The 24,107-nt window shown below is 45.1% G+C and overlaps 2 protein-coding genes across 15 annotated transcripts in view; one reads left to right on the top strand and one right to left on the bottom strand.

The window, feature by feature from the left end:
• Positions 1-5,895: 5,895 nt before the first annotated feature.
• Positions 5,896-24,107, bottom strand: part of LOC125446329 (ras/Rap GTPase-activating protein SynGAP-like) — a 746,401-nt gene continuing 728,189 nt past the window's right edge. For 8 of the 14 annotated variants that reach the window (XM_059639419.1, XM_048519819.2, XM_059639420.1 and 5 more), the window contains 4 exons: positions 15,343-15,573; positions 11,569-11,591; positions 10,136-10,251; positions 5,897-6,733 (listed from right to left, as the gene is read on the bottom strand). In XM_059639419.1, coding sequence (XP_059495402.1) covers positions 6,189-6,733; positions 10,136-10,251; positions 11,569-11,591; positions 15,343-15,573 — 915 coding nt within the window. In that variant the 3' untranslated portion in view covers positions 5,897-6,188. Of the gene's footprint in view, positions 6,734-10,135; positions 10,252-11,568; positions 11,592-15,342; positions 15,574-24,107 lie in introns of all 14 variants that reach the window. The other 6 variants (XM_048519809.2, XM_048519810.2, XM_048519826.2 and 3 more) reach the window with 1 other exon arrangement.
• The window catches only part of LOC125446331 (zinc finger and BTB domain-containing protein 22-like), a 46,455-nt gene continuing 30,742 nt past the window's right edge, over positions 8,395-24,107 (top strand). The window contains exon 1 of the mRNA XM_059639423.1: positions 8,395-8,515. The gene's annotated coding sequence lies outside the window, so the exon portion shown is untranslated. The remainder of the gene's footprint in view (positions 8,516-24,107) is intronic.

The following is a 24,107-nucleotide window of genomic DNA, read 5'->3' on the forward strand; positions in this document are numbered from 1 at the left end:
AGTTTATAGGCAGAGAGATGAAGGGCAGAGAGATCGGAGGATCATACAAATGGTGTGAGTGGAGTGAACAAACCTAAAATGGCTGACTGACTGCCTCCCATTGAATCCTGCGTACTCCTCACATTGGGGGCCTCTACGCCTTCCGAAGAGACACAAAGCCAAAACACCTGGACATCCCACCGTATCAGGCAATGGGACCCTGTGTGAGAGCCTGTCTGGCTATGTCGAGGGCATCTTGAAATCCATTGTACAGGGAAACCCGAGCTTCTCTCGTGGCACTACAGATTTCTCACAGAAACGCAGCACCGACAGACCACTTGCACCAGGAACATTCTTCATCACAATGGACATTTTGGCACTGCACACCAGCATCCCCTACCATGATGGCATCGCTGCAACAGCCTCAGTACTCAATACCGCCATCTGCCAATTTCCAGGCACCATCATACAACTCATCCACTTCATCCTCAACCACAACGTCTTCACCTTCGACAACCAGCTCTTCAGCCAGGCACATACAGCCACGGGGACCACATTTGTACCCCAATATGCCAACATTTTCAGGCACAAGTTTAAGCAAGATTTCTTTGCTGCACAGAACCTCTGACTAATGCTGTAACACCAGATAGATTTTCTTCCTTTGGACTCATGGTGTGGAATCACTGAAACAACTATATAGTGATATCAACAAGTTTCATCCCACCATCAGACATACCATGGACTACTCTTCAGAATCAATCTCATTCTTGGGCACATGCATCTCCATCAAGGATGGACACCTCTATCACAAGCCTATAGATAACCTCACAAAGCTGCACTTCTACAGCTTCTACCCTAAACATGAAAGAAGCCATCCCCTACAGACAAGCCCTACGCATATACAGGACCTGCTCAGATGAGCAGGAATATGATGGACACCCTCATCAGAACAGGATATGATGCTCAACTTATCGATTGCCAGTTCCAATGTGCCACAGCGAGAAACCACAATAACCTCCTCAGAAGACAGATACAGGATACGACTGATAGAGCACGCTACTTTGTCCAGAACTTCCCCAGAGTGGAGAAACTACACCGTGTTCTTCACAACCTCCAACGTGTCATCAATGACAATGAGCATCTTGCCAAGATCATCCCTAAACCTCCACTTCTTGCCTTCAAACAACCACCAAACCTTAAACAGACTATTATTCACAGCAAACTACCTAGCCTTCAGGCCAACATCGATCACAACACCACACGACCCTGCCATGGCAATGTCTGTAAGACATGGCAGATCATCAATATGGACACTTCTATCACACGTGGCAACACCACCCACCAAGTACACAGCAGATATTCATGAGACTTGGCCAATGTTGTCTATCTCATACACTGTAGGCAAGGATGGCCCAAGGTATGGTATATTGGCAAAACCATGCAGACACTATGACAATGGATGAAAGGACACCATGATGAATGCACAACAATTGCCAGACAGGAATGTTCCCTCCCAGTACAGTTTTGGATTATTTATTACCTTCTCTCTCGCACAAACACTCTCACACATGCTTGCACACATACTTTCACAAACACACACACACACACACACACACACACACACACACACACACACACACACACACACACACACACACACTGACCTATAGGGTCAGCCACTTCACCCAAGATATTTGTGAATTTGCAGACACATTCTATTTTGTTCTAGAAACACACACCTTGTTGTCACAGTCAGTCAGGGTGGTATTTCATAAATTCCTGCTTTTGGAACAAAGCCAGCCTGAATGCAGGTTAAAACTCTGAGACAGATTCTCAACAAAGCTTCACACCTACAATTCAATGGCTGACCTGAAACATCACCTGTTGTATATTCTTATCGCTCTACCTATTTGAAGTTTGGAAAGTTAGGCAGACACTGATGAAACCTTTAACTATCTCAGGGCTGACTTGAAACTGGTTCAGGAATTAGCATCTTAATCAATTGAAACTAACAAAGTTCTCCATACCCTGTTTCCGCAATTTCTGGAATGTATGAATAGTTAAAGATTCAACAGGAGGCAGTCAGCCAGCTAATTTAGATTTGTTCACTTCACTCAAATCAGTTGTATGATCCTTTGATCTCTCTGCCTATAAACTCTGTGTCTGTGTGCTCTCCTCTCACTGCACCTGACAAAGGGACTGCACTACAAGCAAAAGCTTGTGATTTCAAATAAACCTGTTGGAATATAACCTGTAATGTAATTTTTGACTTTATCTGCCCCAGTGCAGTACTGACACCTCCACATCAGAGATGTTATGATGCACAGCTTGGGGAGCAAGTGGGACTTGAACACAGGCCTCCTGGTCCAGAGGTAGCGACACCACTACTGCACCAAGATGAGTTCTCTTGGCTAGCTTAGGTGACATTTTGAGCATTTACACAAAGAGTGAATTCACAGTTTCCCTAAACAGGGATAAGATTACTTTTCCACTTCTTCAGCCAGGCAGTATTGGAGAAGAAATCTGGAAACATGAGGGTCTGGGAAGACCCAGGACAGATTTCTGTTTGGTAATTTCTGCAGCGTCTCCGTTTTGCTGTCATTTTTGTGGAACCCCAAACAGAACATTTGCCTGTGGTTGGAGGGTTGCCCTTAGGGATGACAATCCACTCATAACACTGAGCTCTACAGTAACTTCACCAAAGTGGTTGAAGAGTAAGGTGGGGAAAATGGGAAGTTAATGTTGTTTTACCCCTTTGAATGTTTTATTCTGAGGGTGTGGGAAATGCTTGCAGTTTGACTGCCCAACCCACCTTCCCTTTGTCCAGTTGGCACTCACCTCTGTTCTTTGCCCCAATTTAGGAGTGACTTTCTGAGTTACTCCAAAGAGCAACTGACCTTCAGTACTGTATGGGACTGGAGACCCATGTAATACTGGGCATGGGAACTGCAAGCATTCCTTCCACTGTGGTGATGCAGCTGGGTTCTTTTCAGCAGCATTTTTGCTGACATGGCCAATTTACCATCAGACATTTTGTTAAAAAGAAAGTGAATCCAAATTCCCTTTTTCACATTCCCCAGCATTAGTCATCTGGATTACTGGTGTAACCATGAAATTACCATACCCTGGATTGTCACATCACTTGATGTAGTTAAAACAAAAGCTAAACGTTGATGATATTAACGGATGAATGATATCTTTTTTCCCCCCTCTGGGTTATTTAAACAGACATGATTTGTTTTATTTTCAATGGGTTAACAGTATTAGAAGCTCAGTAATCCAACAGCAACATCGCTAAAGTGATTTCAAGGCGGTTATGGTCATTAATAAACAATTAAAGTCTGCTTTAGTTTAAATTTAGAAATATATATATATATATATATCTTCAATGCTTATGTTACGATACCAGGCTGCAATACACGGCTTATATTCCTTTGAGTATGTAGAAAGTTGAAGGGTGATCCAGTGAATGTCAAACAGTAGGACAGACACAGAGATACTGGTGCAGGAGCTAGGATTTAAAATTAGACCTAGGAGCAAAATGTGTTTTGCTTTTCGTCACACAAAGGGCAGGACCTGTGCTCTCCCAGACTCTGGACTTAAAGTGAATCGATGACTTAGTCACAGCTCAGTTGTGAGCTGTTTGAATGGGTACTGCATGGAGCCAAATGGGTGCCACTCCAGTTCCAAACTGGCACTGGCATCCATGCCCGATAGGCACAGTGCAGCTTTGTTGCTGATGCCTGCTTTCACACAAGCTGTAGACCCTCACTTACTTTCTCTCTCTCTCTCAGATGGGTGCAAAGGCAGTAGATTAAAGGGGACTTCTCCCCAACATCTTGGACTATATTGAAGTCTCAGTCAACTTCACTAAACTAGATATTAAGACATTAACAATTGACAGCCCATGGGACTTGTTGTGCTCAATTTGAGGGGCAGGGGGTGCCTTGAACTCATTTCAGCAGCAAGTGACCAGCTTCACACGTAGCCCCCAGACCTTGGAATGTGCCAGTCTGCAACTTTCAGTTGGGGTCAGCTCCTCACTCTGGAAGACCAACACGTTTCGGGCAGACCAGAGAGCCCTAAACTGCACTGTTGGTCCTCCAGGCACAGGCAATATTTGTCTCAGTGTGCGTCCTGGGGAACAGACTGTAGAGGGCAGATTCCCATGTCACGGACCAGCTTGGGACGCTTTTTGAGGGCAGCATGAGATGGCACAGGTCAACTGGGTGTAAGTGAAGGATCTCACAGCTAGTGCCCTCCTCACCTTGGAAAGTTCTGGTGATGAGACATTCTGCCAAAAGACTTTGACAGTCTGCTCAGGGAACAACCCGACAAGATCTACCCTCTCCTTTCCCCGCAGGACTTTATATGAATGAAAGTAAAGCATATTTTTGAAATTGAAAGGAAGCGAGCAACTACCTTCTCTGCACAAGTGGGTACCGGAAGTGTCCTGAGGTTTGTGTGACAATCTAAATCGCAGCAATTTAAATCACAGAGCCCCCAGTTCCAAACGCACTGTTAGGTCAGAAACGGTGAACCGGTCCCGGCTCCAAACGACAGGCTCTTTGCTGGACGAGGCAACCGGAAGAGTGGGAACTGCTGAGTGTGGCGGGGGTAGGGGTGGAAGATCAGCAGGAACTGTCCGGCAACTGGGGCCTCACATTTCCAGGACCTGGGGGCGCTGGGTTCTGCCGAAAGATGCAAAGGGTTAGCAGTCGGGAGGAGATTTTTCGAGGGCGAGACTGGGCGTGTGAGGGTTTCAAATGGAATGCACCGGGAGGCGTTTCCTGTGGGAGAGAATTCTGATGGGCGACTTTGCGCTGTTAACCGGGGTGGGAGCAGAGGCAGAGAGAGAGAGAGAGATTTCGGATTTCGCAACATTGTAAGACTCGAAACAGAAAAACATTCATCATTCATCACCAGAAGCGATCATTAAATACAGAACCAAAGGAAAATAGGAGTTCCTGACATCGTGGAATTGTCAGTTTGTGAGAAAGACCTTCTGATTTGCAAATAAAGGATTTGCTCTGTCACATTGAATGTGATAAATAAGTCATTATTGCTCCCTTGCCAATCTCACTCTGTAATATTATTGACTTTCACCAGGACACCCCCAGGCTCCCGTGTGCACGCGGAAATGGGTACAAAAATACACCCTCCTGCGCTCCAGCACCCCCCCCACCCCACCAAAAACAAAACCCACCTGGTAGGTGAGCCTATTTGCACCCCTCCTGTCTCCCCCATCCCAAACCCACACACTCCAAACAAAAATAAAACAAACCCCAGCCCCTCCTTCCTACCCCGGCGGCGGGGCTTAGATCCGGCGGTGATCCGCCCGCGAAATCATCGCCCCTGACGGCGTGAGAAATGCCGCTTTTGACTCCATCCAATGCCGGCGAGGACCGGTCCGCGTCAGTTTTCCAGGCTCCCCACCCAAGCTCCAACTCTTGGTGCCTGATTGAACCCAGTGAGGGAAGCGGAAGGGCACTGGGTCAAGCTAAGGGGAAAACGGGAGTACAGATCAGAGGTGGACACACAGTCCATCCTGGCATGGGGGGGGGGGGGGCGGGGGAGACAGGGGAACCGGGAAGGATCAGAGCCTCCGGGGCGGCGTGGGGTGGGGGGTTGCAGCTGGAAAAGCTGAGGGAGGGAGGAGCGAAGAGGCGCTTAGTGCAACTAAGTCATCCCGTAGGGCAGGCCGCTATGTAAATTCAGTCGAGGCTCAGACGATTGTCTCGTTGCAAAAGAAAAGTCAGGAAAGGCTCGGGCCAACATCTCCAGCCCAAAACGGTCGATGTGAAGGAATTGGGAGGTGAGGGGAGGAAAGAGGGAGGGGAATGAGACGAGATGCCAGTCTGGAAAAGACAAAGGGTTTGGTGGGGTGGGAGGGAGGGGGGTGAGGGGTTCAGTTGTACACTCAGTGCTGGCCCTTAATATTTGCAGAGACAGAGCCCGACACCTTATCAAAAAAAACAGGAGTCTTTGCACGGCAATAGTATTGAGGTGTACAAAGTTATTTGGGACAGAGGGAGAAACTTGCTCCCCTTCAGCAGGGCTTCAGTACACGCTGAGGGGAAAAGGTTGGAGGTTAAGAAAAAAGAAGTAGCGGTTTCCGAACGGTCCAAGTAGGGGGTGTATAATATATATATATATATTTATTTTGCACCGTCACCCCCCCCCCAACCATCCCTCCAGCGGGGGCAGTCCTATAACCGGAGCACACAGAGGGTGAGGGGCTCAGCATTTTTGCCCCCGTCGCTCTCTCCGGGGCTGAAATACGGGAAGAGTTTCTCTTTGAACGTGTCAGTGAAGGTGTAGATGACGGACATGTCTTCGGCATTGTAGAAGGAGACCTGGCCCTTCTCGTAGTCTAGGAAGACCCCTATGGTCTTGGGCTTGGACCGGAGCGACAGGAAGGAAGACGGCGTGGACAGCGCCTCGTATTCGTTGCCGTTCCGCAGCCAGATGGTCCAGAAGCCGTCCTCCGGGGACAGGATGATGTTGCCCTTCCGGTTGACCGACTCCTTGGCCAGGCCTACGTCCCACATGGTCTTGTTGCCCACCTCGACCTGCCAGTAGTGGCGGCCGGACTCGAAGCCCTGGGCGGACAGCACGCTCACGCAGTCGTCGAAACGCTCCGGGTTGTCGGGCAGCTCCTGCCAAGTGTCGCTCAGCCTGACGCTCCTCAGGTCTTCGGAGATCAGCAGCTCGGGGTGGGCGGTGTTCGGCTCCAGGGTCAGGGCGGCCGGGACTGAGTGGGACGGGAGGGGAACACATAACAGATAAGCGTTACTGCCAGTGCAACATCTCCCCAGCTTTTCCACTCAAACTTCCCCCATACCGAGCCACCAGATGGGGTGTGGGTTGGGGGGGATGGTGGTGAACTTTCAACCCAGTCCGTCTATTTTTTTAAAAAAACTTTAAAACAAATTTTTAACCCAGTCTTCTTTTATTCCATGTCCACTTTAACACTTTCGTCTTTTATTTAACCACCAATGGAGCCCACCTCCTGACTCCCCAAAGCCTGTCCACCATCTACAACGCACAAAAGTCAGGAGTGTGATGGAATAGCTCTCTGATGAAGGGTCTAGGCCTGAAACGTCAGCTTTTGTGCTCCTCAAATGCTGCTTGGCCCGCTGTGTTCATCCAGCTTCACGCTTTGTTATCTTACGCCCCACTCGCCTGGATAAGTGCAGCCCCCAAGAACACTCAAGAAGATTGACAGCAACCTCGTCAAAGCAATCCTCCCGTTTGGCACCACATCTGCAAGCATCCGCTATCTCCACCACTCTGCCTGGGACTGTAAGAAACTACAGTAAGAACTCAGTCTAGGCCATCGCAGAAACCAACTTCTTGTCCATGGACTCTGTTTAAACTTCTCCTTCCATGGAAAGCCTGCCAACATCACCAAAAAAACCCCTCCCAACCCCGTAATGCTCTCATCTAACTTCTTCTGTCAAGCACAAGATACAGAAGCTTGAACACACCTACCAGCAGGTTCATAGTATCCCTACAGTATGGAAACAGGCCATTCGGCCCAACAAGTCCACACTGCCCATTGGAAGAGCACCCCACCCAGACCCATTCCCCCACCCCTATATTTCCCATGTCTAACCCACCTTACCTAAACATCCCTGGGCGTGATGGCAATTTAGCCTGCACATCTTTGGACTGTGGGAGGAAACCAGGGCACCCAGAGGAAACCCACGCAGATATGGGGAGAATGTGAAAACTCCACACAGCCTGAGGGTAGAATTGAAGCCAAGTCCCTGGTGCTGTGAGGCAGCTGTGCTAACCACTTAGACACTGTGCTGCTGTTCAAAAAACATTTCTTTCCTGTAATTTCCAATCAATATTGACCTTGCCATGTGCCTCTCCTGTGCAGCTGTAACCTTGTATGCTTTGGTCTGTCTAAGCACCCCACGATTTGCATATCCTTGTTTGCTATGATATGCCTGCACTGTTCATAAAACAAATCTTTTCACTGTACTTAGGCACATGAGACAACAATAAATCAAATCCATGATGAGTTTGCACATTCTCCCCATGTTTGTGTGGATTTCCTCCAGGTGCTCTGATTTCCTCCCACAGTCTAAAGGTGTGCAGGTTGGGTGGATTGGCCAGGCTAAATTGCCCATAGTGTCCAGGGATGTGCAGGCTTGGTGAATTAACCAATGGGACACACAGGGATAGGGTAGGTGGGTGAGTCTGGGCGGGATGCCCTTCAGACCGTCAATATGGACTTGCTGGGCCGAATGGCCTGTTTCCACACTGGAGGGATTCTATGATTCAAATCAAATCAAATGTCTATGAGATTCATTGAAGGAATTCACTAAAGATCTTTCGACACCACCTTCCAAGTTATGACTACTTCCATCTGGAAGGATAAGGGAAGCAGATAGATGGGAACAGGACACCCTGCAAGATCGCCTCCAAGCCACTCACTGTCCTGTTTTGGAAATATATCATCGTTCCTTCACTTCGGCAGTACATACGACCAATCCCAAGTAGCTACACTGACGACCAATTTGAGGTGATTAACCAAGCTTATATTGTGGCTTATTTACACTTACTGGATGTGACATACATTCAAAGACAAGAATCTGTTCTCTTCAAACAAACAGAATATGTTCAGGCCTTGTGATCAGAGATAATGGGAACTGCAGATGCTGGAGAATCCAAGATAACAAAGTGTGAAGCTGGATGAACACAGCAGGCCAAGCAGCATCTCAGGAGCGCAACTCCTGAGATGCTGCTTGGCCTGCTGTGTTCATCCAGGTTCACACTTTGTTATCTATGTTCAGGCCTTGTGTTATTTTTGAATTACTCAGGGAATGTGGGTAGCCGATAGTCTTTTGTTTTCTTGGCAAAGTCTCAACTAATCATTGTTGACTTCGCAACCAATCAGCAGCCTTTTCCGCTATGGCATAAATTGTTGTGGATTGTTTGAAATTTGGCATTCTTGTATTTGTCCTGATGAGGGTATAACAAAGACGTTTAGGCAACCTGACTCACTTTTCTTGGTGATAGTCAGGTTACATATGACAAGTGACAATTTCAGCATTATTGTGTGGCTGTTTGGGAGAATTCCAATGTGAAAAGTGGTTGTTGTCTTTCCTACCTAAAGTGCTGTCTGACGTTCAAATATTGAACCGGATAGGATTCTTAATTGGTATGACAGGGTTAGTGCTTAGAGAATGGTTCCCCTCATGGGAGAGTCTAGAACCAGAGTGCATAGTTTCAGAATAATGGGTTGTCAATTTAACAACAAAGACAACGTTGCTGAAAAAGCTCAGCAGGTCTGGCAGCATCTGTGAAGGAGAAAATAGAGTTAATGCTTCGGGTCCAGTGACTCTTCCTCAGAATTGGACATGAAACGTTAACTCTGTTTTCTCCTTCACAAAACTGCTGAGCTTTTCCAGCGACTTTGTTTTTGTTCCTGATTTACAGCATCCGCAGTTCTTTTGGGTGTCAATTTAATACTGAGATGACGAGGAATTTCTTCTCTCAGAGTGCTGAGACCCTTTGGAACTCCTTGCCGCAGGGAGCTGTGGGAGACAGAGTCCTTGAGTCTGTTTTATTCTTGATCAGTCAGGGGATTCCTGATCCATTGGCAAGTCGAGGATTATGGGAAAAGGGTAGGAAAGTGATGTGACGAATGTTGATCAGTCATAATCCTATTGAATGATGGATTAGGCTCGAGGGGCTGAATAGCCTACTCCTGTTTGTATCTCTTATGGTCTAATGGTTTGGAAAGATGTCGCATACATGCCAGTCTTTCCTTTGTTTACTTTTTTCTTTAGCTCCCTTCTTGCCTCCTATCCACCTCACATTTCTTTGATTCTACTATTGGCTGCCCGTTTTCAGAATCTTCCTGTTCTGTTTAAAAGGGCATCGAGCTGAAGCTTTCATTCTCTGCCTCTCTCCCAGCCCTCTCCAGGGTGCTGCCCTGACCTTATCATTCCTTTCCTGGAAGGTCCTGTTTTCACTCTAGCCCCCAGTTGTGGCTTGGTTCAGTCAACACCAGCAGACAGCCGTGTCTTGATGGGAATCATGTAATCCCGCTGACAGCCATTGCTGTCCATCTCATGTCATTAAGAACGAGCAGAGAATGAAGTTATCCGCTCCCTGCGGCAGATAAAGATGGTGTTACCTGGCGTGATGACACTTAACATCCGTCTCCACACGATGAGCTGTAGGGGTCCACCAAATTCGCCAAGGAGCAGGTTAAGAGGCACCTCAGCTGGTTTCTTAAACTTCACGTAGGACCTTGGAAGGAATACAATTTTTTATTTGTTTGTTTTTATTTGAGAATTTAAACAGTTTTCTTCTTCCACTAAATTTCTACGTGTAAGAGTCAGGAAGCAGATATCCACCTCAGGATTACAGCATATATAGAGGTAGTGGTATTATCAGTAAACTCAGAGGCAAGTCAAAAATTAGTTGTGTGAGGAGTAAGACTTAATGTGAAGGACAATATGTACAGGCTGGACAGTGGCAAATGGAATTTAATCCTGACAAGTGTGAGGTGATGCATTCTGGGAGAACTGAAGGCGAGGGACTTGCCCATTGAATGGAAGTACAGAGGATCAGAGGGACTTTGGCAATGAAGAAGGTATACAGAATACTTGACTTTATTAATGAGTACAAGAGCAGGGAGGTTATGATGGAGCTGCATGTATGATTAGTTAGGCCATGGCTGGACTACTGTGCGCATTTCTGGTCACACACTGTAGTAAGGATGTGAGTCTACCAGAACGGGTGCAGAGGAGATTCACCAGCCTGGGCTGGAGCAATTCAGCTATGAAGGGAGCACTAGATAGGCTGGGGTTGTTTTCCTTCAAGCAGAAGAGGCTGAAGGGGAGGGGGCACTGATTGAGGCGTACAAAGTTTTGTGGGACATGGATAGGATAGATAGGAGGAAATGTTTCTCCTTAGCAGGGAGTCAACCATTGAGGGACACAGTTTGAAAGTGGCGAGCAGGATGCTCAGAGGGTTGGAGGCGAAATAAAGCCACCCAGAGGGTTATTGGTATCTGGAACTCATTGCCTAACAGGGTGGTTAAGACAGGAATTCTCAACACATTTATAAGTATTTTGATAGCATTTGAAAGGCTATGCACTAAGTATTGGGAAATGGAATTACATTTGATAGGTGCTTGATGGGCAGTGTAGATATCATGGGCTGAAGGTCCTTTTCCCACTGTCTAAAAACTTTATGCCTCTATGAGGTTGACCAAGCCCAGTCATCTCTAGTAGTAAGGCTAGCCTTAAGCCACTGCACTGCACTAGTGAAACTAACTAGTCATGTCATTTTCAACATTGAGTCCCAGCTACAGACTCCACAGGCTGCTTCAGATCCCTTGCATCATTCTGGATTTTCCCTTCAATTTATCACATCAACTCAATGACCCATTCTCTAATCATTGCCGTTGTGTTCTTTGTCAGTACCGGCATAGCATGGTGCCGGTTGGGAGCTCAATGAGAAGAACCGATGCCAAACAACGCTCACTAACGGTAATATCGAGTGGTAATGAAATACTACAACATGATAAAACAAAGCAGCTTTTTGAGAAATGGCACATACCTTTCAATGAGAGATTTAACATCCTTCAGGTGGAAAGCAGGGGAAAGAATAAAGGAAAGTTAACCATTTAGAGTGGAGAAAGTCACAGATACACTAGGAGTTATTCAAAACTGCAAACGATATTCTATCAATCAGATGAATCACAAGCAGTGTCGCAGCACTAGCTGATAGCCCTGAGGTTGGTCACAGCTTAGTAAGCTATTCAAAGAAGAACAGAGAGCAGCAAGAACAGAGCTCCCTGGGGAGACTGCTAATTCAAATATAAGTGATTCAATTGGGTAGCACTGTGTATCTAGTTGATCACATTTTCTTGCAATGGCAAGGTCCCACTTTCACTTCAAATATTTAAACTCAAAGATTCAGACTGCCCTTCAGTGTAACATCGAGGGATTGCTGCACTGGCAGAGAATGCATCGTGTTCAATTCTGGCCTCGCTGCTGCAGGAAAGATGTTATTGAACGTGAGTGGGTTCAGAAAAGATTTAGAAGGATTTTGCCAGAGTTGGACCGTTTGCGCTAAAGGGAGAGGCTGAATAGGTTGAAGCTATTTTGCCCAGAGTGTCGAAGGCTGGGGAGGCTTATGGAAGTTTACAAAATCATGAGGGGCAGGGATAGGGTGAATAGGCCTATTCCATAGGGTTGGAGAGTCCAGACCTAGAGGACACAGGTCTAAGATGAGAGGAGAAAGATTTAAAAGATCTAAGGCGCAGCTTTTTCACACAGAGGGTGATGCATGTATGGAATGAGCTGCCAGAGAAGGTGGTGGAGGTGGGTACAATGACAACATTTAAAAGGTACCTGAATAGGTATATGAGTAGGAAGGGTTGAGAGGTATATGGGCCAAGTGCTGGCAAATGGGACTAGATTAATTTAGAATTTCTGCTCAGAATGGACAAGTTGGTTGAAGGGCCTCGATTTGCTCTCTAAAGTGTTTGTAAACTGTGCGATGGGATTATTTCAATGAAAAGCAGGAGGGATATTCTTGGTATCCTGGTGAATATTTAGCTCTCAGTCAACATCACAAAATCATCACAATTTTTTGGTCACAGTGTCACTGCTATTTATGGGAGCTTGCTGTGCACAAAATGGCTCCTAAAGTCCCTTGTTTATAGGAATGTCTTCACTTCAGTGGCTGTGGGGTGTAGTAGATGGTCAGAGACAATGAAAGGGGCGACATAAATGTAATTAAACAACACTGTTAGGGGTAATTACACTGTTGTTAGGCGGGATAATTACACAGTGCTGTTCGGGGGTAATTATACAGATCTGCTAGGGATAATTACACAGTGCTGTTAGGGGTTAATTACACAGTGCTGTTAGGGGATAATTACACTGTTGTTAGGGGTTAATTACAGAGCTGTTAGGGGATAATCACACAGATCTGCTAGGGATAATTACACAGTGCTGTTCGGGGCTAATTATACAGATCTGCTAGGGATAATTACACAGTGCCGTTAGGGATTAATTACAGAGCTGTTAGGGGATAATTACACACAGCTGTTAGGGGATAATTAGACAGTGCTGTTAGGGGATAATTACACAGAGCTGTTAGGGGATAATTAGACAGTGCTGTTAGGGGATAATTACACAGTGCTGTTTGGGGGTAATTATACAGATCTGCTAGGGATAATTACACAGAGCTGTTAGGGGATAATTACACAGTGCTGTTAGGGGATAATTACACAGTGTTGTTAGGGGATAATTACACAGAGCTGTTACGGGGTAATTACACAGATCTGCTAGGGATAATTACACAGAGCTGTTAGGGGATAATTAGACAGTGCTGTTAGGGGTTAATTACAGAGCTGTTAGGGGATAATTACACAGATCTGCTAGGGATAATTACACAGTGCTGTTGGGGGATAATTACACAGATCTGCTAGGGATAATTACACAGAGCTGTTAGGGGATGATTACACAGTGCTGTTAGGGGATGATTACACAGTGCTGTTAGGGGTTAATTACACAGTGCTGTTAGGGGATAATTAAACAGTGCTATTCGGGGGTAATTACACAGTGCTATTCGGGGGTAATTACACAGTGCTGTTTGGGTATAGTAACACTGTTGTTAGGGGATAATTACACAGAGCTGTTAGGGGATAATTAGTGCTGTAGGGGATAATTACACTGCTGTTAGGGGTTAATTATAGAGCTCTTAGGGGATACTTACACAGATCTGCTAGGGATAATTACACAGTGCTGTTTGGGGGTAATTATACAGATCTGCTAGGGATACTTACACAGTGCTGTTAGGGGGTAAGTATACAGATCTGCTGGGGATAATTACACAGTGCTATTAGGGGTTAATTACAGAGCTGTTAGGGGATAATTACACAGTGCTGTTCGAAGGTAATTACACAGAGCTGTTAGGGGATAATTAGACAGTGCTGTTAGGGGTTAATTACACAGTGCAGTTCGGGGATAATTACACAGAGCTGTTACGGGGTAATTACACAGATCTGCTAGGGATAATTACACAGAGCTGTTAGGGGATAATTAGACAGTGCTGTTAGGGGATAATTACAGAGCTGTTAGGGGATAATTACACAGATCTGCTAGGGGTAATTACACAGTGCTGTTGGGGGATAATTACACAGTGCTGTTCGGGGGTAATTATACAGTGCTGTTAGGGGGTAATTATACAGATCTGCTAGGGATAATTACACAGTGCTGTTGGGGGATAATTACACAGATCTGCTAGGGATAATTACACAGTGCTGTTAGGGGCTAATTACACAGAGCTGTTAGGGGGTAATTAAACAGTGCTGTTAGGGGATAATTACACAGTGCTGTTAGGGGATAATTACACAATGCTGTTGGGGGATAATTACACAGTGTTGTTCGGGGATAATTACACAGTGCTGTTAGTGGGTAATTACACAGTGTTGTTAGGGGATAATTACACAGTGCTGTTAGGGGATAATTACACAATGCTGTTGGGGGATAATTACACTGTTGTTAGGGAATAATTACACAGTGCTGTTAGGGGGTAATTACACAGTGTTGTTAGTGGATAATTACACAATGCTGTTGGGGGATAATTACACAGTGTGTTAGGGGATAATTACACAGTGCTGTTAGGGGTTAATTACACAATGCTGTTAGGGGTTAATTATACAGATCTGTTAGGGGATAATTGTACAGATCTGTTAGGGAATAATTACACAGTGCTGTTAGGGGATAATTACACAGTGCTGTTAGGGGATAATTATACAGATCTGTTAGGGGATAATTACACAGTACTGTTAGGTGATAATTACACAGTGCTGTTAGCGGATAATTACACAGTGCTGTTTGGGGATAATTATACAGATCTGTTAGGGGATAATTACACAGTGCTATTCGGTGATAATTACACAGTGCTGTTAGGGGATAATTGTACAGTGTTGTTAAGGGTTGTTTCACAGATCTGTTCGGGAGTAATTACACAGTGCTGTTAGGGGATATTTATACAGATCTGTTAAGGGATAATTATATAGATCTGTCAGGGGATAATTATACAGATCTGTTAGGGGATAATTATATAGATTTATTAGGGGATAATTACACAGTGCTGTTAGGGGATAATTACACAGTGCTCTTACGGGGCTGATTACACAGTTTTTTAGGGATTAATTACATAGTGCAGTTCGGGATTAATTACACAGTGCTGTTGGGTAAGGGGGATAGCATTGTTACATAATGCTAATTTGTTCCAGAATTGTGACCTCGCAACTTTGAAGGAGCTGTGGTAGACATTGCTGTCTGGGAAGACTCTGCCAACAGAGCTTCTTACCGTGAGGAAGGCTGTCTCCTGGACATTGAGCCTTTGCTGAATTTCGAGGATGGTGCATTCAATGGATGCCCGCTTCTCAGTAATTCTTTGCAGGTTCTCCCTGAGTAGCCTGGTCAGTCTCTCTACATCCTCCTTCAGCTTCCCTTTCATCAGCTCCTCTTCATCATTGAGGAATTGGTGCAATGTGGTGAACTCAGCCGCAATGTTCTGCTCCAGGCTCTCCGCCATTTTCTGTTAAAGCCAAAGACCTAATTAATTCAGAGCAAACAACCAGGCCACCTTAACGTCTGAGGGGTTCGCCCTTTAGCAGCCTGAAGGGATCTTTCTCCTCGTTAATCCTCAAGATGGTCAGGAGAATCCCTTTGTCTTACCATCTTTTATTTGATGCAATCTGTACTGTCACACTACCACTAATTAACCACTAACTAATGTTCAACAGGGAAAATAATCAGATGTTCTGTTCCCTACCCCCGCCCCGTGTCTCTCACTCTGATCTCATAATGTGGGTGTTGCTTTCCATGCTGACCAATCCCAATCTGGGAGAAATTAGGAGTGGAGGAATTGGTGGTGCGGTATGGGATTATCCAGCTGGAACAATGACAGGAAGTTGCTTGTTGACGAGTGTGGATCATGAGGGAGAAGCACTTGCCCAATTTCCCTGTCCATTCAGCAGGGTTTGGTCCAGAAGCAAGGTCCATCCTGGCCGATGTTACTCAGTTGTCAAGTTGGTGAGAGGATGTGTAGGAACCTGACAGGGAATGAGGTTGGCACATTTTTACGGTAAGTCATTGGCTTTTACCCCATTTTAGCCAACAAGGAAACTCACCGCCTGTATTGGCATACCAGGAGGCTTGATGGACCATTGAGTACATTTTGACAAACCACCTGTGGCCACCATTTCCTGAAGTGAGACATGAATGTGGAGCTTCAGGCCTAGAGTTAGGCATGACTGCAAACTGCCAGCAGACCTCCCACTGGACATGAAGATTGTCTGTTTAGGTGAAGACCTTATGGCTGCTACTGAATCATATCCAAGGATGTGGTGTAATCTTGGGGAAGGGTGGGGAATTTGGAAAGTCACCCTCTATCTTTGGTAGTATCACAGTAGAGATTCGTCCACAGAGCAAGATGAGACATGATTCATAACCATCAAAGATAGAAGAGCCCTTCAGTTGCTTCAGGGTTAAATTGATTGCGCTGCTGAGAGTGAGGTAGCTGGACAAAGTGAGGAACTGTCTTGAAGTATTATATTTGTGTGGCGAATGCACCCAGGCATCTGATCCCAGGCCCGTTTCCACTGGACATCAAACGACATCTCAGTTACCGTGATTAACCTTTAACATCTATGTTTTGTCAGAGCCACCCATATATAATAGAAGAACGACACACTGCCAGTGGGGATGGGCTGCCTTTCATTTCACTGACAGCTGAGAGACAAGGGGCTGAAAGAGGGAGCGGGCGTAGAGATGGAAAGAGGTAAATGGAGAAGGGAAAGAAGAGGAGTGAATAAAATGAGAGAGATAGAAGAGACATGGAAAGAATCTGAGAGAGGGGGAGAGTGAGAGACATGAAGAGAGAGTGACAGGGAAGGATGGTTGGGGATGGAGAAAGAGAGTGACAAAGAGCAGAAAGGGAGAATGGGCGAAAGAGAGAGAGGAGAGAGGCAGACAGAGAAGGAAAATAAAAAGAGTAAAGGAACGGAGAGAGATTGTGAAGAAATGGAAAGAGAGAGGGGCAAATGAGAGTGAGATACGTGAGAGAGCACAAAAGGGTAGATGATGGGGAAAGAGAATGTAGGGGGTAGAGAAGGAGAGAGAGAAAATAGTGGGAGTGGGACAGAAATAATGGAAAGACTGAGTGAAAGAGAGAAGAACTGGATATCAAAGTCAATCACGTGTCTCCCATCTGAGTTAAATAGAAGGTAGAATACTGCCTCTGACTGTATGTCGCCCTCTGTGTTGTTGAACCTAATGTAGTGACATGAATTCAGTGGAAAGGCCATACATTTGAATGCTCTACAACTGTGAATGGCCACCATATCAAAATGCATGGTGAAAAGGCCAAATAGGCCAACCTTCCAGATATCAGCCCTTAAACCGCATAACACTCTACCTTGTGCGTGCAAGTTAAAATTAAACCTTACACAGATGTACTTTACAGATATAGCCACACACTTTAATATAGTAGCCACTGGTGATGTACTAAGTGCTGAGGATGGTCTATAAGTTGATGGTTAAACAGAAAATGTACTAAAGTTCAGATCAGAGTGATCAGAACAATTGCCTCTCTCTACATTCATTTTTTTTTCTGTTTAAATGATCAGACACCAGTAACATGGAATGACCTGATATTTATTCATGTCTCAACTGATACCAAGAATGATGTTGAGACAATGCTCAACACCCACTAATATGGAATTTGACATCCACTCACAATAAGATACACCAGCTGGTAAGGGGCAGAAGCAAACTACTGAGATGTTTTGGCTTTTCTCCTTTCACTCTCAACCAAACAATAAATAGTTCAAGCACCAACTTATTGAAGTGATTCTGAGCCAGCCCAATCTAAATTGCATCCAATTCTAACAATGCTAATAAACTAATGCCAAATTCAGGGCACTCAAAATCAACTGCTCTGAATAAAACTAAGCCATAAAACCATAAGATGTAAGAGCAGGATTAGGCTATTCAGCCCACTGAGTATGTCCCACCATTATTGGCTGATCTATTTTTCAACTCCATTCTCCTGCTTTCTCCCCATAAACCTTGACCCTGTTACCAATCAAGGGTTATCTCTGTCTTAAATAAGCTCAACAATTTGGTTTCCACAGTCTTCTGTGGCAATTAGTTGCACAGATTCACCACAGAAATTCCCCCTCATCTTGGTTCTAGAGGGTCATTGCTTCACTCTGAGGCTGTGTCCTCAGATCTCGGTTTCTCCTACCAATGGAAACGTCTTCCCCTTGTCTGCTCAGTCTCTCAGTATCCCATAAGTTTCAATGAAGCCAGCCCAAACCAAAGTACATCAGGTGAAATTACTGCTATCCAATTAACACAAAACAACTCCAATTAGGTCAGACTATCACAGGGGAGTGTTTTAGCTTCATATGCTGTCGGAATCATAGAATCTCTACAGTGGGGAAACTGGCATTCAGCCCATCAGGTCTGCACCAGCCCCCTGAAGAGCATCTCACCCAGAACCCCCACTCTATCCCCATAACACCACATTTAACATGGTTAACCCACCAAGCCTGCACATCCTGGGAGCAATTTAGCATGGCCAATCCGCCTAACCTGCATTTCTTTGGACTGTGGAAGGAAACTGGAGAACCCGGAGGAAACCCACGCAGACATGGGGAGAATGTGCAAACTCCACACAGACAGCCACATGAGGGTGGAATTGAACCCAGGTCCCTGGCGCTGTGAGGCAGCAGTGCTAACCGCTGAGCCATTGTGCCACTCATCCTGTAGGAAAAGGCAGAAGGAGAGTCTTACACATCACCCACTATTGGTAAATAAAACTGAACAGGTGGGATGTTGAGATGGCTCTTTTTTTGGCAAGGTCTGTGAGAGATGTGTCAAGACCCCCCACAGTGCACTGTAGCACCAAGACTCAAAGAGCTCCCTCTCCCCATCCCACCCCTCCCTGGAAATGCTGCTTTTATTTCACCATCAGGATGATCTTATACTGCCAGGAGCTCCTGGTGTCCCTGCACAAACATTACCTCATTCTCATTCAAGATGTACTGTATCAACCCGTCATGCTAAGTTCTGCCAATCACTCTCATTTGAAATCTGTTCAAAACACACTGGGAACTGGTCCAAACATGACCAGTCCCACAGGGGAACCTGTCCAAACCCATCCAATTTCACCAAAACCTGTTCAAACTAGTCTAATCCCAAAGAGAAACTTGTCCAAACCCATTGATCTCATCCAATCCTACAGGAAACCTGTTCAAACTAATTCAATCCTACAGGAAACCTGTTCAAGCCAGTCCAATCCTACAGGAAACCTGTTCAAACTAATTCAATCCTACAGGAAACCTGTTCAAGCCAGTCCAATCCTACAGGAAACCTGCTCAAACTAATTCAATCCTACAGGAAACCTGTTCAAGCCGGTCCAATCCTACAGGAAACCTGTTCAAGCCAGTCCAATCCTACAGGAAACTTTTTCAAACTGGTCCAATCCACAGGAAACCTGTTCTTTCCTGCTCCTGTGGTGCTGCTTGGCCTGCTGTGTTCATCCAGCTCTACACCTTGTTAATCTCCAAGCCAGTCCAATCCTACAGGAAACAGTTTAACTTGATCACGCCCAGAGGAAGCCCATTCAGCCCAAACCAATACCACAAGAAATGTATTCAAACTCAGGCTGAGGTGTACAGGAATCGTCGGACCAGTATGTCTCATTCAGCAGATTTCCATCTGGGATCTCATCCATCGTCATTGAAGAAACTTGTTGAAACCAGATTACTCCTGAAGAAAAACCACTCAAACGGGCTTAGTAGGGACACTTCTCTACATTCCCCATGTCACCAATTCCATTAATGGCATCCCTTGGTATCAGGGAGAATGACTTCAACAAATAAGAGATTGGAGCTGCTCCATCAGTCTGACTCTGATGTGCATTTGAAGAGAGGTCTCATGCAAGTTTATACGGGACATGATGAACATCTAGCTCATGTGTCTGAAATACTGTGGGATACGTATAGACCGAATGTATTCTCTGCATCGTCCACTTACACAGGTATCCATGCTGAGGGTGCAGGCTGAAAGGTGAAAGTTTTACTTACATTCAAGCTCAATAACATTAGACAATATGCTTGAGAGGATCTTCAGAAACATGGTTGCATGCTGATACATATAGCTTGCTCATGCACACACACATTCCCAGACTATGTACACAACATCTTCCTCATAATCTACATTTTTCTTGCATACTTCAGGCACACTGTTAAAAGAATACAGGTAGGTGTGCACTCACGCACGCACACATTCACACACCCATATACACATTCTTGGACAATCACATGCTGACACGCACACGTGCATTATATTTCAGTGTCCACCTACTTGCGTACACCTTACATAAACACACATGCGCGCGCACACATGCACACAAATGCATGAGCAAGCACACGCGCACACACACACACACACACACACACACGCACACAGACAAACAGACACATACTTGCAAACACACAAATGGTCCACTTGTGCAAATTTTAGTTTTCCAACTGGAAACTCTGATGTAAAACAAGCCTTTAAGGAGCAGGGGGAAGAGGTGATATTGTGGTAATGTTGCTAGATTAGGAATGCAGAGTCCTGCTATTCTGAGGACACAGGTTTATCACCTCAGATGGTGCAATTTCGAAATATTTCACACAATAAATTTTTTAAAAGAGAATTTAAAAGTCTGAATTAGAGCTTGTCTAATGGTGACTATGTATTGAGTGTCATTAAAATCCCCGTCTGGTTCACTAATGCCCTTTCTGGACTGCATGTGACTCCAGGCCCAGAGCAACTTGGATGACTCTTAACTGCCCTCTAAAGTGGTTTAGAAAGCCTTTCAATTTCAAGGGCAATTAGAGATGGGAAATAAACGTCAGCTCAACCATTGATAACTGCATCCTATAAATAGAGTTTTAAAAAAAAAATTTGCTATCAAAACCGCCCAATGCACCTAAGCACTGAAATTGGCAGAAATAAAAAAGGGGATATGAAATGCTGATTTGATGCAATGTTTTCAAAATGTTATCAGGGCTGCAACATGCTTTTGGGAGGGGCAAATATTTATCCCAATCTTCAATCAAAATTACAATGGGAAAACGTTCAGGACATTCTGGAGGAATGGCAGAAGAGGCTCAGAGGCCGTGACTGGAACCCTTGAGAATGTGAGCACTGAACTCACATGCAGGTCGGAGTGTTTGAAAGATATCAAACCCTGCCCACATAACATTCACCACCCCTGCCTCCCCTACTAAGATAATATTATATTTCAGTATCCCACCCACCCTGCAGAGTCAGACAATCCATCTTCTTTGCCTAATGTTTCCTCCATCCCTGCCATTCTCCAACTAAAATGGATTTGGCAATGGTGGATAGGCACTGTAGGAAACAGAATGTTGGCCTTTCTTTCAAAGGGAGTTGAGTATAAAGATGGGGATGACAGTCACAGCAGCTCTCTTTGTGGCTCTTCTATGAGAGAAGAAATTCCTCCTCATCTCAGTGTTAAATAAGCACCCCATTATTCTGAAATATAATATTACCCATATAGCATTACCCATCCATTGACCAATGGGTGCCTCCATTGTCAAAGTGAAGAGGGTGGAATCATCTCTTGTGCCAGGGGTACAAACTCTCTTGGTACAGCTGGTGTTCAGCATGCTTTTAGAATCTCCATTAAATGAGACCTGTCTTGTTGTTTCAATCCTCCATGGGACTGGACTTCACTAAAGATAGCAGATTCCCTTTGCCAAAGCCAAATTAGATGGGTTTTTACAACAGCCCAATAATAGTCACCATTACAGAGCCAAGCTTTTATTTTCAAATCCATTGTGGTGATGGTGGGATTTGAACCCACGGTCCCAGGGAATTATCCTGGTCCATCTACATTATTAATGCAGTGACATTACCACTCCACCTCCCCCCTAGGTTGGTGCTGGACATCTCGAGCCAATTGGAGATTTCATCATATAACCTTTGACCTTAAACCACACTGGCCTTCTCTTCTAGAAGCACACACATAACCCCATCCCCATCATCCACTCCTGCCGTTGGCCCATCCTTCAGGTGCATTGCCTTCCCAGCCAATCAGAAAGTTTCCTTGATCACCAGTTGGAGTGTCATTGAATATTCTGTTATTGGCCTTTTTAAAGCCTATCACCAATATTTTGAACCACTGAGAAATGAAAAAAATTTAAAAGACAAGTAATGAAACCCTTACTCCACCCCTCAAAACCTCAAAGAAGTTTTCTCCCACTGGGCATGAATGAATGCAGGTGATGAATGAATGCAGGGTGGAAGGATAAGAAAGGAGGGGTTGGAATTAGTTTGCCAGGCCGGTGAAGTGCCCTCAATTACTGAAGATAATGCGTTCTCCATGGCGACGATTCTACCAATCAGATTGACAACCAATCAGCACTGTCGTCTCATGCAGCATAAGTGTTGCTCTCCTCCTTGAATTGGTATTCATGCAAACTGTCCTGATGCGAGCAAGCTAGAAACCTTCTATGAAATCTATTTTTCTTCAGTTATACTCAAGTTCTATTCCACCAATGGACTAACAGGTACTGTTTTGTTATTGCAAGATTTAATGGCAGGTTGCATGGCCTATTAGGTGGGGCACAAGGATGGAGTGTGAGGATATGGAGGTGCTGGGCATACAATCATCACCCAACATTAGGCAAAGAAGATGGATTGTCTGACTCTGCAGGGTGGGTGGGATACTGGAAGGGTGGCAGGCATGTATGCTCTTCCTGTAAGCCCACACGTTGCTCAGCACATGAACAAATGTGACCCTCCAATAGAGCAGCAGATCCAATCGGTGAGCGGCTCAGCCAATTCCAGCCGTCCTGAAGTGACCTAGCAAGATCAATTACCGTTTCCTCCATCCCTGCCATTCTCCAACTAAAATGGATTTGGCAATGGTGGATAGGCACTGTAGGAAACAGAATGTTGGCCTTTCTTTCAAAGGGAGTTGAGTATAAAGATGGGGATGACAGTCACAGCAGCTCTCTTTGTGGCTCTTCTATGAGAGAAGAAATTCCTCCTCATCTCAGTGTTAAATAAGCACCCCATTATTCTGACACTATGCCCTCCAATGACGGGAAACATCCTTTCAGCATTTACCCTGTCAAGCCCATTAAGGACACTATACGTTTCAATGGTATCACCTGTCATTCCTCTGAACTCCAAAGAGCAGAGTCCCAACCTGATAACCTTCATTGGACTTTATAAAGCTACAGTGTTTGGCACCTATTCATAGTTGGATCTATCATCAGTGCAAGCCAGCTTCTTCCAAATTTATTCTTGGGAAATGGCATTCAGCAGAAAGGGCAGCATTTAGAGTCAACCCTTAGTTGCCCTGTGATTGTCCATCTTTTAAAACCAAAGTTTGGTGTGACTGATCGGTTTGTTAAGTCACAAATGAATGGATTGTAATGATCTGGGCCACTGGACTGGAGTGACCTATTGACCCAGATAGTGAAGGTTTGCATCCCCAAAGAACATGCGTGAATGAAATTTATTTTATGACAGTCTGAAGTCTGTAAGCAACATTTACAGACTATTTCTTAAAATTCTTAAGCAGCTACTATGTGATGTGAACTTGTGTTGACTTGATTTCAATTCCAAATCCCACGGTGACTTGCTAAACAACATAATCGCTACCACACTGGATCCCCTCCGTTGTCGCTATGATACATCTAACCTGTTTGAAACCTGTATTGCATGTTTTCACCTGGCTGTATCCATCTGCTTTGGTTTGGCCGGATTGGTGTTTAATTAAAGGCTGTGGGTTCAAATCCCACACCAGGACTTGGGTAAAAGAGATGGTTGACACCAGCATATTACTGATGGGTAAATACATTGCTATCTCTCTGAAGATACATTTAACCGAGGCTATTGGCTGACACTTGGCCACACTAATGACTTTGGGATATCCCGACGGTGTAAAATTCTTGATTTCAATCCAATCTGTCATTTTGCCCAGGGTTGTCCACCTCCACCAGTCTGTATTTACCTTCAATAATTGTCATCTAAGAA

Source organism: Stegostoma tigrinum, chromosome 34, assembly GCF_030684315.1.
Source record: "Stegostoma tigrinum isolate sSteTig4 chromosome 34, sSteTig4.hap1, whole genome shotgun sequence".
Classification (NCBI taxonomy): Eukaryota; Metazoa; Chordata; class Chondrichthyes; order Orectolobiformes; family Stegostomatidae; genus Stegostoma; species Stegostoma tigrinum.